We start from the raw sequence: 17,088 nt of genomic DNA on the forward strand, positions 1-17,088 counted from the left end.
GACTGTTGAGTAGCTGAACTTGCTGAAAAGCCATGGCTGTAATTTTGTAGCCTTTCATGCTGTACACTCCTCTAAACCTAGAGAACAAGGGTCTCAGCTCAAAGACATACAGGCTATTCTTAAAGAAGGTACAAAAAAGGGACAGGGAAAAAAAAAAGGCAACCCACACACACTGCTTGCACTGGTGATTTTCTATGCCCTGGGCAGAAGAGCTAGCATGGAATAAGGCCAAGACCATGTGGCTAGGATGGAAAAGGAAATTAATCCTTGCTATCTACCCAACACGTAAAGAGATTGGGCTGTCCTCGTCACTCTTGCCCCAGGTGGATGCAATGTCAAGGCAGGGCTGGCAGGTCTCCGAGCTGACACCAGCACATGCTCCCGTCCCTCTCAAATACACATACACAACCCTTGGTGATGCTCCTGCTGGGGGAATCTGACTGCCTCTCCATGGAGCATTTGAAGAACCCCCAGCTCTCCCATTTCTATAGCACCCATAGACCCAACCCCAGCTCCTGTCCCCTCGCTCCACAAGACGGCAGGGCCTGGGCACTGCGGTCTGAAGTTACAAGGGCACTGGGGGCTGTATGCACACCAGACCAACAGCACAGCGCTCTGTTCCTGCCTCGCCTGGATGTTTGCCATGGCATCGCACTAAACACAGGCAGAGCTGCTGCGTCAGCAGCTGCTATTTAAAGCGAATTCACTTACAGCATTCATAGAAAGGCAAGCAAGCCCAGGCAGCATTCGGCAATGGCACTTTGGAAATAAAAAGACATGCAGCAGTGGAGGTTAAAATTAATCTCAAATGGGTTATTCATGCAAAGTTAAGGGTGATGTGGTTGGTCAAAAAAGTCCCTAACTTCCAGCAAGCTCTTCTAAAAATAAAAAACCCCAATCCTAATAGTTCTATGCTATATAAATTGTGAAAAAAAATAAGGAGAGAGAGTTATCTGGATCCTCTGTATGCAAAATGAGACCATATCCTGGAAAGTATCAGCTCTGAAAAAGGGTCAGACGCAAGCAGCTTTACTTAAACTTCTGGTGTAATCTTGTGGCATAAAAGCTTCTGAAAGGTTCTTGCATATGGCAATGGGGAAGTAGCAAGCAGAAAGGGGGAGGCGATTTTACTGGCTTTCCAAAAGGGTTAGAAGATTTGGGATTTTAGCCAGCATTCACCTTCTTTCAAAATGTCAGCTTCTACAGATTGGATGCCAGAAGACATAGAAATATCATGAGCAGAGAAAATTGCAAGCACCCTCTTCCTCTGGTACTCTTTAAATCAGCTGTTACTCGTTACAGGCAGTTGCCACACTGGCATCACATAAAAGCCAACGTGGAAATAAGCCTGGAACAAAGCACAGCAAGTTTGTCCCTACCTCAATTCTTCCAAAAACTGGAATCAAATTCATAGTCTGTGTAAGACATAGAACAGGACTTCCAAGAACAAATTTGGTTAAGTTCCCACAAACCTGACCAAAGAGGAAGTAAAGAGGCACATTAAAGAAAGCGTTTGGGTGAGCAGTGAGGAGAGAGAAGCCAGTGGCTATGTCTGAAGTAGTGACAGTCATTCAGTGAAGACAAAGGAAATGTCATTTTACAGAGCTATCATGCAACCAGTTGGAGAACAAACTGCAAGCAATTTAGGTTAAGAGCACCCAGCATTGAGGTCTCTGGCTGCATGGGTAAGAAGAGGCTGCTGAGCAGCAAGATAGCTTCCTTCTCCACTCTTCAGTGGGTGTGACCACAACTGTCCTGACAAACTACGCTAATTGAATCCTTCTTCATTAGAGCTTTACACCCTCTTTTCCTCTGAATCCTGATGGCTTAGGCAAGAGCTTGGCTCTTGGCTTACAGAAAGCACTTCCAGGCAGCCAGGCAATCGCTGTAGCCCAAAGCAGAAGCACTTTGTGCTTCAGGTATGAACACTTTTTATATGGCTCTGTCTCTATAACTGAGTGTTTTCTGAGTGCCCATCCAGGGAACACAGGCATGTAAACTTAAGACAAGGGCAGAGACAAATTCACTAGGAAATCTAAAGCATTGCACTACTTTTTCTAGATATCAGGTTGGATACATAAGCTCAGATTCAAAACAGCCTTCCCAGCCTTAAGGGAGTTCAGATTTGGTTGTCCAGCTGAATTCCTCTTCTCTTTTCATACATAGCCAGAATTTTCTTCCTATGCCCTTAACTGCCCGCCAGTGTAAAGTTATGTATGCAGATCAACTCAAAAGAGCATTCTCCATGGCACCTAAGGAGCTGAAGACACCCAGAAAAATATTGTAGGCTGGACACATTTTTCATTACTCAGCCTTTGGGCTTAACAACTCAAATCAGAAGCCAGTGGCCCACTCTAAGAAGGGACTCGCACATTACTGCAACTAGTCACAAAAGCAGCTCTTTACGCTTCTCGAAGAGCCTTGCCCCTTTCAGCACCCAGAAATGTGGCTGTGCCCCACAGAAAGTCACAGCCAGGAAGCAGTTGTTTGTGCCCACCTCAATCTCATGCTCAGAAAAACGAGCACAATGGGTATTACCTGATTTGTGCAGGTACCCTCTAGTGAAATCCCTTTGACTATGTATGTGCAAGCACATGTGCAAGCCTTTAAGTGACTAGACGGGTCCTCACACAGATAGGAATCTGGGGTTCACAGCCCCAGGGAGAGAAGCAGCACAGAGGAGATGGACTCCAGGCACTTTCTGCTTCCTCAGTGACTTCTTAATGTGAAATATAGAAACAGTCCCTGGAGCAAAGAGCAGAACTAGGAATGTGCCACTGTCGGGGGAGTGCTGTCAGCAGTGGCTCACCGAGCCAGACTCCTCTTGGCTTTTTCTCTGTCTGAATGTTGCTTTTTGCTCTGCACAGCAGCTCTGCTTCAAAATGTGGGGCCAGGAAGAAACTCTGTTCCTAGCTATCCTGCAGCTTAGCAGTTAAGGTCAAGTGAAAACTTGACATGAATTGACAAGTCAATCCGAACACTTCCAAGCTCAGGAAGGCCATCACCACAGTCTTCATCCTCCTGGACTTGTGCCCTGATGAGGCGCTCTGTGGGAGATGGCAACCTCCTTGTGCTTCAGCTGAGGAACTGGCAATTTAGGTGCCAAGCAGATTGGGCTCAGGGGGCTCCTAGTTTTAACCTATATTCCCATACACCGAATCACCCCCAAGGTGTATCAGAGGTCCCCACACCACGAGAAAGGAGAGGCAAGCACTTGGTCACTTCGATGCTGCTGGCTCCTTTGTGGATACGGCCGCACTGCCCTCGGCATATGAGCCCTCCACAGGGAAAAACATGAGACAGGGAAACACTAGGGCTTTTGTGAGCTCTCATTCTGTGCCATAACTAAATACACAGATGTTATAACATGGAAAACCCAAGTACTTGAATCCTTGCCCTTTCTTCAGGGAAAAAGAGAAGAGGGGCCTTCAGAAAAGGGACTTCCACATCAATAAACAGAATAAAGATGTGAATCCTTAAAGGAGTTTTCTCTAACAAAGGGCAAGTATTCAAAGCCCTGTGTTTTCCATGTTGCAACATCAAAATTTTCCTGGCAGTAAAAAACCCCCCACAACCCGAAACTAAAAACCCTCTTTCAAGGTTGCAAAATCCAAACAATTAAGAGAGGGAAAATACTGTACGCACACAAATAAGAGAATAAAAGTATAAACTTAATTTACATTTTAATTCTTTCAATGATGCTACCCGAAGTTTAAAGAGAAAAAGAAAGCAAGCCGCAAACCAACCATCTGCCTGCAAGGCTACAGTGACCTTTGATCTCCCTCTGGCCTCCTGGTCGAATTATTCCCAAGCTTCTTGAAGAGCAAAGTAAAAAAGCAGACAGCCTGTCCTGAGAGGACCAGCAGCAGAAACTCTCCGCAGATGAAAGACTTTGTGGAAAGGATAAAGAATGAGGGCACAAGGGGAAGGATTAGCACTTGCCATTATTCCCAGGGTACAAACAACAGGACTGGGGAGGTCCAGCCCAGTGAAAGGATGGCTGGGGATCAGGAGAGGAGCTCGGACAGAAGAGGAATGGGAAACATTGGTAATAGAAGACTTCTGAGAAGTGAGATGAGCTAGAAATCAGACTAATGCAAGAAGTCCCCACAAATAGACCACATAAAGGAAAGGCAAATGCACAGAGCAACACGAGCTGGTTTTCAAGAAGTGACCATTTTCATCTCTTTGATTTTCAACTTGTCCTAGCAGTAGGATTAGAAGCAGGATTAGAAAGAGAAGGAAGGGGAGATGTTGCATCTAACTTATACTGGGGAAGGAGCGTGAAGAGGAGATAACTTCCTCTCATCCAATCTATAGGCAGAATTGCTCGCTTCTTCTACCAGACTCTACTGGATCAAGGATCAAGCAGCGCAGTGGTTAGGATCAAGCCCACTAAGCGTTCAGCTCTGAGAGCAAATAGGGTAGAAGCTCAGTTTCACCAGGTCAAGCCCAATTCATCAAAAAGCCCAAGGCATGTGTTACTGACCATTTCATAGTCTCTTTCCCTTCTCTTCCTCACCACCTTTTTATCTGTCTATAGCTTATAAACCATAAGAAATTTTGAACTGTTAGGAATTTTTGTCATATCAGTGTATTCCCCTTCATCTTCACGCCCAAATTAATAATTCCAAACTGCCATATTGCAGCCATGTAAAAAGAAATTATCTGCTAATTACCAAGTTAGCCCGCACACAGAAAGGAGTGTACAAAATTAATGATAGTAACTCAACTGGAGCAACAGCTAATCAAAGCAGATTAACCCTGGCACCCAGTTAATTCTGACCTGATGTGTCCATACAGCACCTGCGTGCAGCTGCATTTAACCAAACACATCACCACACTAATTGCAGCAAGAACAGCAGGAAATAAGTGAGGATAACATATGCAGAGAAAATTAGAGGCTGATCTTAAAGCCTTGTTGGGGAGGCAACATGCTAAAAACCAAGGGCTAGCCACGTGCATCCGCTATTTGAGTAAAGTGCCCTGTTCTACTCTCTGTGACACTTGTCCTCCAAACACTGCAATGACAGTCTTATAAAGCTGGCCTAAGACCACCAATAAAGCAGTTTTCCACTCAGTACACTGTATGGTTTTGGACTTGAACAAATCTGGGAACTATCATAGACATTTTTGGTAAGAAAATAGAGAGACACAAAGACCTGCCCATGCCAGAGAGCAAATATATAATAGAGGAGTTCGAATTTGGATTTGGCTCCAAAGTCTAAAATCTGAAATAAAAGCCTATTCCATTTAAGTCTACTTTCAGTGAGAGATCTCAGCAAAGGAAAAAAAAAATGCAAGTATGCATTTCATCTTGCTGCTGGTTAGTACTATTGAATAAGGGCGGGTGGAAGTCTTCATGGAGAAAAGCCAAATGCTTTATGCAAGCTGGCTAGCATGAAGGCTTTTTACAATATAATGTTAGGATGCTATTGCACATACTAAATGCTAGAGCCGCTTTGCACAGAACTGCTCAACCAAGAGCCTGGAAGAGGGGGACTGTGTTTACTTTCTCTTACTCAAGTTGTTGAATGCTGATGCATTTGGGTTTTTTTTATTACTATTTCTGCAAACTTAGAAACTTATGAAGCCCGTCACTTGAGGCTTCACTAAGTAATCTCATCTTCTGAAACTAGTTCCTGTTTGGGAGCAGGCAGAGTGAGGCAAACGGTTCTTTCTTTTCCCCTTTCCTCTGCCCATCAACCACTGGAAGAAACATGTCTGTAAAGGATTTGATGGCAAAGAACAGCTGGACAGCCTAGTATTTATCACGATGCATCTTTATGCTTTCCATCATGTGTCTCCCTAAATTTATATCATTTATGACTCATGCAACCATGTGCTGCCATGACAAGAGCAGCTGCTAGAGTATATGGTGGCCTCTGAGAGCAGGATGAGCTCCAAAACCATGAGATCCAAAACATCTGACAGAACTGTGGCAAAAAACTCATGTGACAGTCTTTATGTCCTGTTTCTACTGGGCAGATGGTAACAGATCATATGCTGTCCCAAACAAAAACATTCCCTTTCCTTGACCTGAATGTGATTGTTCAAAATCTCATGGAGCAGGAAAGAGAAGGAGAAACTGCAGTTTTACTTCTATAGTTGCAAGACATCTGTGGGCAGAAGAGCTCTGAAATTCAGAGAGATTCCCAGCATGCCATTCATGGCCACAGCTGAATTCAATTCAGCCTCAGTAGAGCTGTTAAACTCTGAATAAAAAGGCTTTTTCATTAAAACAAATGGTTAAATCTCTGCTCCTTGGAAGAAAGCCCCTTTTTCCACTCCCACCTCTGGCCATTCCCCACCCCCCCCAAATAAACAAGAATTCCAAATATTCAGTTAAAGAAACAGTTTTTTTTTCTTCTAAATCATCTACAACAAATACACTCTTTTGACCAACACCAGTGTGTACAGCAGCTGGTAATGTTATATCAGAACATGAAGCACACCAGCAAAGACAAAGGTTGCTCTTTTTATAGGGCTGAATTCTGGACAAAAGAGACATATGAGAGAGATTTCATTGACAGCAGGATCTGTTCTTTTATAGAATGCTGACATTTAAAAAATAAAATTACATAGGTGCCCTATATGTGATGGTTAATTGAGAACTGCTATTACTGACGCAGATAACACCATGCAGATCAGTGATCAACTAACAACATATTTAAATGAACAAACATTGGCAGGATTAAGGGCTTTTAAAATACTATTTTTTTTTTTTTAAACAGACTTTGTAGGGACATTTGTACTCCCTAGACACTTCTGGTCAATCTGTCTCTTGCAGTACAAAACTACTAAGTTGCAGTTTTAAGGAATATAGGGTTTTCCCCCTACCTGCAAATCAAATAATACATGTATTTTGAATGATAGGAGGTGAGAGGTGTTACAGTTCTTCCCCACCAATGGGTAACATTTTTGATTAAATGCTCTTTCTGGTTATAACCCTAACTCAGTTATCCACTTACTCTTATTTCCCAGGGGATGAGCTGAACCGCAATGAAGCATCATTAGCAGTAGCCATCTCACAACCGTGTAACACTTCTGTTGTGGATACCTCCCTCCAGATGCCATTTCCAGCCTGGTGCTGGTGCACAGATCTAGTCTACAGTTCATGTTGTGAAGTTCTTAGTTTGCAAAGCTGTATGGTGGCTGTTTCCTGGTGAGGTTTAACTTACTATGGCAAGTCCTCATGCAAACAGCAGATCAGAAACTAGACTCTAAAAAGAATGTGGAGAGTTTTTCACCAGATTGGTGCAGCAAATTGAACTCAGCATTATTCAAGAGGAGAAAGCACAGAATCACAGAGATTTGAAAATAAATGATACTGTACTTCTCCTCCTCTCAGTACTGTTTGAGCATAGGGCAGCCTCCCTAAAGGCTCTGCAGGCGAACTGTTAGAGGTGGCCAAAGTGGCGCACAGCCTGTCTACATAGCACTACCCAACCCTTTTTGCTAGCTGCAGAGGGCTGAAAGAGGCACTCCTCAGTTGCTCTGAGGACTGACACTATATCACGAATCTGAGGAGTCCGGCAACTACTACGCTAGATAATCTATAGCTTTTCATGCTCCTGCAAGAAGCAATACTATGCAGAACTGGAACCACCACATCTGGAAGCAGAAGCTTTACTAGACCACCAAACCAAACCCAGCAGCTCATAGGACCATCTGCACTAAAATTCCAGAGAGCCTACTGTGGACCAGGAGGACCACAGGGGCACAACATGGTATAAAAGGCACTGAAGTCCTTTTGGGCTTATGTGCAGTTAGAAGGGAAAGAGTAATGCAAGAGGAGCCTGCTCACCATCAAGAATTGCCCACTGCCCATCTATTTCAGTGTGTTTCAGGTAGGAATCTTCAATAGTCGGGTCATAGTCTGGCACAAAAATCTTCTGGAAAAACTGAATGGTGAGAGCGCTCTTCCCCACACCTCCATCTCCGACCACCACCAGTTTGTACGTTGGGAGGTTCTCGCTGGGAACGGCACTTGTAGCCATGCTGCCGGTACGTTAAACCTGCTGGAGAAAGAGATCATCTCAGATCACTCGTAAGCAATGAAAAGATGGCAACTTGCACAAGACGGTCTTTTCACCCAGGAACGCAGGGGCGGGATTGAAGGGAGTAGGCCAAGGCAAAGCACCAGGGTTTACCTTCTCTGGTCCTGCATGCTGACATTCACAATCCTTTTGGTCAGAAGGGCAACATCTATGCTTCCAGCCACCACTATACCATAACCCAGATGGTTTACTTCTAAGCAGTGCAGGTGGCCTTGCTGCTGTGGCTTGTTCACTCCTGTCCCCATCTACAAGGATTACTAATTGCCATTAAATGTGTGTGGAAGTTTTATCATCTGAATACCTTTTCTACAGGGACTGAGCCCTCAGAGCCATGTCAAAAATCACCCTGGGTCAACACAGCTGTCAAGTTCTAAATAATTTCCATTTGCCAGCGACCAAATCCCATCGAGAAGCTGGAACCGTGCTAGTCCTCATTGCTCAACACAGTGTACAAGCAAACATTAAATAGAGCATTACATTCTGGGGCTGGGCTGCTGCGTGCCAGATCTGCACGCAGAAGAGGCTGTGATAAATGAAACTGGAGCTAAAGGTCTGGTCCGGGCTCTGCGGACAGACAAAAATGCACTTAACTTCTTTCTTCTCTCTCATTTTAAAGTTTGAGAAACAAAAACAAGAAACATGTACAGCTGGCAGCAGGCCAGGAAATACAGGTGTTTTTTGTTTTGCTTTATTTTTTATTTTTAAGCTACACTGGCAGGAAGGCTGGCTTTTGTGGCTAGGACACAGCCGTGCGAGTCAGGAGACCAGCTTCTCCTGCAGTGTGGTCACAGATCCCCTGTCATCTTGGGTAAACCACAGAGGAACTGATTCTTTAAAGGAAAAAAAAAAAATATACCGGGTGCAGCCGGACCGCGACTCTCGGGTGCGCGCACTGCCCAGGTCTCTGTGCTGGGAGAGCAGAAGAGGCAGCCGCTGGCTCAACCGGCCGTTCCAGCACTCAGTAACACAACCACTCACGCCAAAGGAAGCCTGGTGAGCGGTTCTGAACGCACGCGTGGGGAGGCGGCTCTCCCGCCCTCCTGCCACGCGCAGGCGACAATGATGCTTACACAGGGAACGCGGTGGCCACCTCCAAAACGTTAGTGCCCGTTCCATTTTCTGAGAGGTTTTTGCAACAGTCCACCCCAATTTTGATAAGGCTCAAAAAACGCCGATTCATTTCCTTTATACCAGCTCTCTTCACGGAGACCTTACAGTGCGGGCAGCAGCTCCGGACGATGCTTCTGCGAGCAGCAGCCCATCCGCTGGCACCTGCCATGATCCATTTTGGTGTCGCTGGTGACCTTCTGGTCCCGTTGCAAAGTCTCGCTTGGGCCCAAGCTGACAGGTGGTGGCAAGAACCGGGCTACTCGGCTCTACTCGCTCCCAGGGGATGCGGAGGCAACTGCCTGCGAGGCTGCAGAGACGCTGCGGTGCAGCCTCCCGGGTGCCCTGCAAAAGCGACGGCTTGCTGCACCCGAACTGCCCCGGCCCGGGACCCTCTCTCCCTTTCCAACGGCTAATGTTACTCATTAAATGGGGGTTGTGGGGAAAATCAGAATTCACTGTGCTGCCAGGAGTGCTTCCCGCCTCCACAAAGCTGCCAGCGACCTGATCTCTCTGCCCGCTACCCCACGCGAGCCTTTGGAGGTTTTCCTGCTAACTGCAAGGGCTTTTCTTCATTAAAGACTCAACTTTTTCAACCTCCAAGACTACCAAGAGAGGCCCATGCCCTCAGCGGGGCATGCAGGCTCTGGAGCTAAGGCAGCAGGCCACTGACTACTCCCATTTTATTTAAGCCTACAGTAGAGCAAAACCCTTTTTCCAGATATTGTTTCATTTTGCTACTTTGCACAGAAAACGTTTAATTCTTCATTTCCAAAAAGGCACAAAAACCAATGTGAGCCATTTTCTGAAAAAAACATAGCCTCATTAACAGTTTCATTCCACATAGAAGAAACCTGACCTCAACGTTTAGTTTCTGGTTTCTCTAATCCCTTCCTTCCAAATCACTATTTCAGTTTAATTCAAAAATTATTGAACCATAAAGACACTTTTTACCTAGTATGCTAGGAGGCCCCTTTTTCTACACATGAGAGTCCAACCCTTGAGAAAGTGCCCTTCACGTCCTTTGCCAGCTCTACTAACCAGCTTTTCCCTCCCAACACATTCCCAACCATGCAGGCAAACGCACAAAAGGAGATAAAACAAAAATAGCTGTGAATATTCAGATTTGAGTTTAAATTTGACTTGGGGGAAAAAAATCACCTCAGGCAAAAATAGCCCAAGGATTTCTAGCTGCAACTCCAAAATACACCCACCCAAAATCTCGAGGGTCAGCAGCGACCTGAACCATGCCTTGAGAGGTACGTTCAAAGCCTTGCGATGCCCAGTACCAATATCAATACCAATATGACAATGAAACTGGAATGATTCACCATGCTGTACACTTGCGCTTCTTCCTGTCCACAAGGTGAGCACCAGGACACGTTTCTTTGCTATTTCTTGCTTCTGATCACCATATCATAATCACATGTTGACAACTGCCAGCATAACATTCCCAGCTGCAGTCACAGTTCAGTGCCAAAACTGAGAACACCCTCAGCTTTTCCAAATGAATCTCCTCTCTTCCTTCCTCCCCAGAACCATGTTATGTATGATAACAAGGTGCAGCTTGTGCCCAAGGGACTTTTGCAAATACAGGAATAACTTGCAGAACGCATACTCCATATGTTGCACAGGTTGAACACCTTGACTTCTAGTGAAAATCATGTACTGGACATTTCTCCTTGAACCAAATTTAAAGAACTATTCTTCCTGTAAACAGAAAACCTTCTAAAAGTGAGAAAGAAGGTTATCACACAAGTGAGATCACTGAGGCTATTAAGATCAGCAAAATCTCTTGTCCAAGTTGAGACAAGTCAAAACTTTCAGAGCAAGCAGAAACATCAAGTTACCCTTTTTATAAGCTACGTTTAAAGAAATTGTTGAGAACAGCATTTCCATGGCAAGCAACGGCGGCTGGACTGAGAAAAGAAGATGAGGCACCTGCTGACCTCCCCACCTGGGTTATCCAGTGCCCCACCTTACACCTAAAGTAGAGCTTCTTGTTCTAGTTCTGGGGTGCATAAGTGACTTCCCCCTGTTTACACATACAGCTACAGAAGAGGAAGCAAATGAACCCTCAAAGTCTCACAAGACCACACTGTCAACAAGCAGTGTGCTTGCCTGCAGGTTTGCAGGAACCTACGAATTTCAACAAGACTGCTTGATTTTGCTCGGAAGACCAAATTTTCTTTCAGTGCAATCTTGCCAGGGTCAGACACTCTTTCCAAGCTCCTTAGGACAGAGACCTTGGACAAAACCTGCTCCCAACCTCTGTGCATTTGACGGTAATCTGCTTTGCCTGTGGCCAAGATTTCGCCCCTTTTTATTCACCCTGAGGAGCACCTGGGCGTCAGTCACCCTGCCTGTCCCTGCACAGGCCCTGTGAAAGAGCAATTGTGCCCATACGGTAGGAAAAAGGCCACAAATATGAAACAACATATCCAGTTTGTACAGAATTGTTGACCTCATTACAAAACCACAAGCTACTGCTCAGTGGACAAGTGTTACATTTTTGCAGACATTTAGCAAACCCCTTCAACTCCCTTCTAAGAAGCCGCAAGTTTATCTTGCATTAAACACTTCCCAAAGTACCATGATAATATTTAGCCCATTGGACAAACTGTGACTTTGCCCAACATGCGTATGAGTAGAGTCAGGGCATTTTGTTCCAGTTGTCTGCAAAAGCTTGGTTAAACAGTAGAAGTCACCACATTTAAGAACGACACAGCTTGCAGAGCAGCAGCCAGAACTGAACTTGGGGGCAGCAAGCAGGTAGGGAACGTAAACAAACCAAGTGCTGTAAGTTGGTCTGTTGAGTGCAAAACTGTATTTTAGGTGATGTCAGCATGTGTGGATGAAAACTTCTGTCAGAGTGTCAGGAGGCAGCAGAATTCAAATGTTTCTACAAGGCCCTTTCTACGGCATCAGCAGCAATTTGAGCCAAGCTGCTTTGGCCCCTTTGCCCCGCGCTCAATGTGCTATTAAACAGCACCTTCCTCCAAGCACAGCCTTTCTCTTGAGGCCACGATGGCCTCCCCAGCAGCACTCTTCAGAGCCTGCAGAAGCCCATTACTTAGGTCACTTAAAACAGAAGAGCTTTTTGGAGGTTGGGATTGCATGAAAACCGACGGCTGAGGCAGCCGCCAGACTGCTCCGATTCCTGAAGTGTTTGTTGAGGAGCTTTATTGTGCACTCTGAGCCCAAAAGACACACTCGGACCCAAAGCCAGTGAAACATCTTCTCCAGACATCAGTAATTCTTCTGAAAACAGTCTTCCTGTTGAGGTGGCAGCTCCCATGCTCCTAACATGCAAGTACGGAATACAAAACCCTCCAAAATTCAAATACTTCAATCCCTCTACTCCTCCACCTGCCCTATCCTGATAATTAAAGGAAGATGACAGCTTGTGCATTGACTAGATTATAATCCACACCAGCCAGTAAATCAAACCTTAAAAACAATATCTGTCACCTGCTAGAAAACATTAAACACTCCTGAAGGCATGCAGAACTTTACACAGGCTGGTTATGTTGCTACGGGCAAGTGCACAAGACTCGGGCTGATTTTCATGCTTTTTTTGGCAAGAGTACTGACACAGTCCTCAGAAAGGGAAGGAAGGCAGCAAGGATAAATGTGTTTGCTGTAAATCTGATTGCAAGAAATGAAGCACAGACCTTTATCTATTGTCTAAACACAAAGCAGCATGTGGTATTAAGCTAATGAGCTCTGATGAGTATCATCTTACAATTTATATAGTTGTTTATTTGGAAGGAGCCAAAAGAAAACCCATACCCTGGGCTGATGTATGCTGTCAGGGCCGTTTAAGTCATGGGAAGTAGGCTGATTTATATGGCTTCCTTCGTACAGCACGCCAGTAAGATCCCCGTCCTGACAACATAAGCTTGAGACACTGAGCCAGTTCGAAATGTGGCTGCTTCTGGGGTAGATGGCAAAGAAAAGGAGAAATGTTGACCCAGGAGTGTCACTGAGGTTGAGACCTTCTCTGCAGGAAGGAACTCTTACTAGATATAGGAGCAGAATGAACTGTATAAAACATCGCTTATTTGTCTGCAAGTGGAGTTGGAGGGGAAGGGCTGAGCTAATCCCTCAGAGCAGCCAAGGAATATAATATTTTCTCCACTGAGGGTGGAGAAAGTTTTCACAGATTTCCAGCAAATCTGTGAGACTGGACCACCAAGCCCCATCAGTCACCACAACACAGATATAGTGTATCTAATTCCCCTCCTCACCATTGCAAAACTCACTCTGAATATAAGCGGGGCAGATCTCAGCTCGTGTAAATCATTACAATTTCTGCTTGTCTGAGCGCAGGCATGGCTGTGTACCACCATAACAAAAATCTGTCTCAGATTTTGGACACACTAATGCACATATACACGGTTCCGGTCCTGTTCTCATAGAGGCAGAGCTCTCGGGCCAAAGTTGTCAAAACAGGTAAATGAGTGCAGGTTCAAGCCTTTGACTTGCGGGGGGGGGGGGGGGGGGGTTAGTGCAATTAAAGACCTGGGCTCCTTCCCCGAGAAGCCTAACATGACAGTGATTTACCGTCTCCACGGCAACATGAGACACAAATTGCTCATTTCTGTTATGAAACCTTGAGAAAGCTACAGAGGGGTCTGTGTGGGAATGCCCAGCTCCCTCCTCCTCTGCTGCACCTTTCCAAGACCGACATTTTCAGTAAGTCTGCATCCCCCCACCCCATAGTAACAGGTCAAGATTTAGCATATATTTATGCTGACCAATTTGACCTGTCTGCAGCCAAGGAAATTTGCCTAGGGTTGCCTTGCTTTGATCCATGGATAGTTCTTCACATTAAGCCTGGCCAGAGCTCTGCATACCTGAAGACACCAACCTTACCTGAGAGGCTGAAAAAGACTGTATCAGCCACCGAGTCTCTGCCAACTACTTCTACCGTTGCAACTAATAACTCTTCCCCTAGTCGCAGCTCACTTGGTTACTTCCTTTTAGCCAGCCAATTTGCAAGCATTAGCAGCTCCATACAACGCCTCCAGGGCTGAAACTCTGCAAGATCTGAACACTTCCCTCTCTGTTTCTGTTGTAGGCTGCTGGATGGAGTGCTGCAACCACCACGACACACCCAGAGAAGCTAGCCAGGTACCAAAATAGTTCAGCCTTCATATGTCACAGCCAATCCCTCAGACCAGAGGTCCCTGAAAACGCTTGAAACACAGCACATGCCCTTTTGGAGACAGCTGCCTCCCTAGAGTCATGCTGGTCAGAGCTGAACAAGCTTCAGGAATTATTTCCTCACATTGGCACAACTATTTCCAAAATCTTCAAGAGCCACAGAACCTGCAGGTGTATGGACAACCAATATCAATTATTATTAAATAGAGATGATTAACTCATAGCCAGGTTTCCTCCAGCCTGTTGGATTTCCTACCCAGCCAGTGCCTCAAAAAGGATGCACAGAGTGAAAGCTGGACTGTGTGGTAAGTTAGTATGGAAGAGATCAGTCGTGAGCAAAGGCAGTGCCTAACATCCTTTATACTTCAGGTATCAAGCAGTTCAGAATCCCAAGTGAAATTTTAACTCTGAGATTTTCTAATAAGAAAAATCCTACCAGGTGAGAGTGCTCGCAACTCCTATCAGCTTCCAGGAGATCTGATGGAGCCCAGCACCTAGCAGGACCTATACAGAAAATTACAGGCACTTCCTTTCGGAGCAGTGATCAACACATTATCTGAGTATTATTAAAGAAGAGAGAAAAGAGTCATAAATCGACTGTGGTTTAAAAAATAAAATCCTCAGCCCAGAAATTAAGATCTGCAACTGGACAGATTTCAAGTTTGGGGGATGTAGCTGTGGTTCTTAGAAGCAGTGTCTTGACTTCTCCTCCAGGGCAAAAAGATGCTGGACCCAGAGGGCGGTCCTCCCTGAACTCCTCACTGCGGCTCCGGGCCAGCCAGACCTCTTCTCTCTTCTCAACCCAAGACTACATTGCCTCCCCCACTGCACAGATGCTGCTCCGATTTACAGTAAGAGAAAGAAAACTTACCGGGGGAGTAACGAAGCACTTGAGATTCACGCAAGGCAGCTAAAGGCAGTAGCTGCCTGATGAATCCTTGGTAGTTATTTCAGGAAACAAAATTATAGCCTGAACGAAAAAAAATAATAAAAAAAACATGTCACAGAGAATTAGTGGGGTGGTAGGCGGCTGCCCCCCCTACGCCCTCCCAAATGAATTCTTAGGTGGTAACGACAAGCCCTCACTGTAGGACTGAGCTGTAACGAATGGCAGCAGCTTGCCTTTGGCCTGGCTGGGCTTGAAGGTTCATTTATATTTACTTTTAAGCATGTGCTTGTCAGTGTTCTGATCTATATGTAAATAGAGCACAGTGCTCATCAATCATCTTGAAAAATGTCATCTGAAATGAGCTCTACTTCCCTCCCCCACCTCCCACAACTACTCCATTAATCCTCAGTGTGTTTCTCTCTATGATTTAGTGCCCTTTTCAAAATATCTAAGAAGATTCTTGTCATTCTGACAAGCCAGTCAGATGTAGAGGCTAGATATTTTTAAAAACTTTTAAGTCAGGTTTGGATCATCTGCTGAATTGCAGCACTGCTGATAGCGGTTTTGTAGGAGGATCCAGATACGCAACTTGGAAGCTAACAGAAAGCTCCACAAGAGCCATTCCTCTATCAAACTTTGATTAAAAATGAATGATTTCAATTCAGGGTTGTCCTCCTGAGATTGTTCCAACTCTTCAGCAAGAAATGAAAGCATCCCTGCACGTTAGACTAGAGATGGAGGAAGTAGATGGCTCAGCCACCTGTACTTCCATACTTCTTGTGTAGTTAAATACAACATCCCTTTCCTTACTCATTTATTTCCAAAGCTCTTGGGAGACATCAGGGGATGACAGGTTCCTATATTACTCTTGAAAATTCTTTACTAGTGAGGCCAGGAATGCCTCTCCTATGTTATCACAGAAACCATGAAGCTGACCTAAACATACTGTAACAAGAAATCAGATAGCCAAGATGTTCTCCTGCCCTGCCCAGCTAGAGATAACACAACAAGAACAAGCCTGCCATGGAGGAAGCGCACTGCAGCTCCAATACTGCCCTTCCTGCTCGCACAATCCCTGGAAATGGGCAGCTTCCCTCCTACACATCACAGCTTGCTGACACACCAATAAAAAGACTCAAAATCCACTGCCCTCGGTAGTCTCTCTAATGTGTCACACTGCTGAGCAAGGTTTCTAAAGCAATAACCTGGGCTGCTGCAGCCCTCCACGGTTGGCTCTCATGCTATGGTCATGCAGACATTGTGCCACGCAGAGTGTGGGCAAGGCTAAGCCAAGGCAGAGACTGCCCGGCACCAACACTCACTTTGGACATGTTTTATGGATGGAAAGGGTGCAAGGCCACCTCATTCTAGTCACTCTCCTCACAAATCAATGAATGCGCTTGGCTCCAAGTTTGTCTTCCAGTCAGGCTCAGTTTGGTATTTAATGCTTTTTACATCTCTACTGCTGCTACCAGACGTCTTTGGGGATGCAAATAGCTTTTTAAAGACTCCCTCACCGCCCAGCAAACATGCTCTGCATCTCTTCAGGCAGCTGTGAAGAGTTGAAGGTTGGAAAGGTCCCTGGTAATAGCATTTTCACAGAGGGATGGATGAATCCTGTGAAGTCCCAGGATGCTGCTGCCTAAGTCTTTGGGAGTGATAGAAGAGGACACAAAGCAAGAAGAGGAGGGATCTCAGGACTATTTCCAAAACCTCTGCTCTACTGCAAGTCTCCAAAACTTGACTCAAGAATACATACTTTCTAGGCAAAAAGCCTACTGCTATCCATACTATGGAAAAATGCATATGGGCCCAATGCTCCCTTGAACTACCTGCGAGCTACAGAGCACCACAGATTTTTTG

The 17,088-nt window shown here is 45.3% G+C and overlaps 1 protein-coding gene across 6 annotated transcripts in view; it reads right to left on the reverse strand.

Moving 5' to 3' along the window:
• Positions 1 to 17,088, reverse strand: part of MRAS (muscle RAS oncogene homolog) — a 41,857-nt gene that overhangs the window by 10,292 nt on the left and 14,477 nt on the right. For 3 of the 6 annotated variants that reach the window (XR_009958734.1, XR_009958733.1, XM_062578341.1), the window contains exons 3-4: positions 15,208 to 15,306; positions 7,808 to 8,021 (exon numbers count right to left, since the gene is read on the reverse strand). Coding sequence is in view for 4 of the 6 variants with exons in the window: in XM_062578341.1 (XP_062434325.1) it covers positions 7,808 to 8,000 (193 nt within the window). In the remaining 2 variants the exon portion in view is untranslated. The remainder of the gene's footprint in view (positions 1 to 7,807; positions 8,022 to 15,207; positions 15,307 to 17,088) is intronic. The other 3 variants (XM_062578344.1, XM_062578345.1, XM_062578342.1) reach the window with 3 other exon arrangements.

The sequence above is a fragment of the Rhea pennata genome, chromosome 6 (genome assembly GCF_028389875.1).
Source record: "Rhea pennata isolate bPtePen1 chromosome 6, bPtePen1.pri, whole genome shotgun sequence".
Classification (NCBI taxonomy): domain Eukaryota; kingdom Metazoa; phylum Chordata; class Aves; order Rheiformes; family Rheidae; genus Rhea; species Rhea pennata.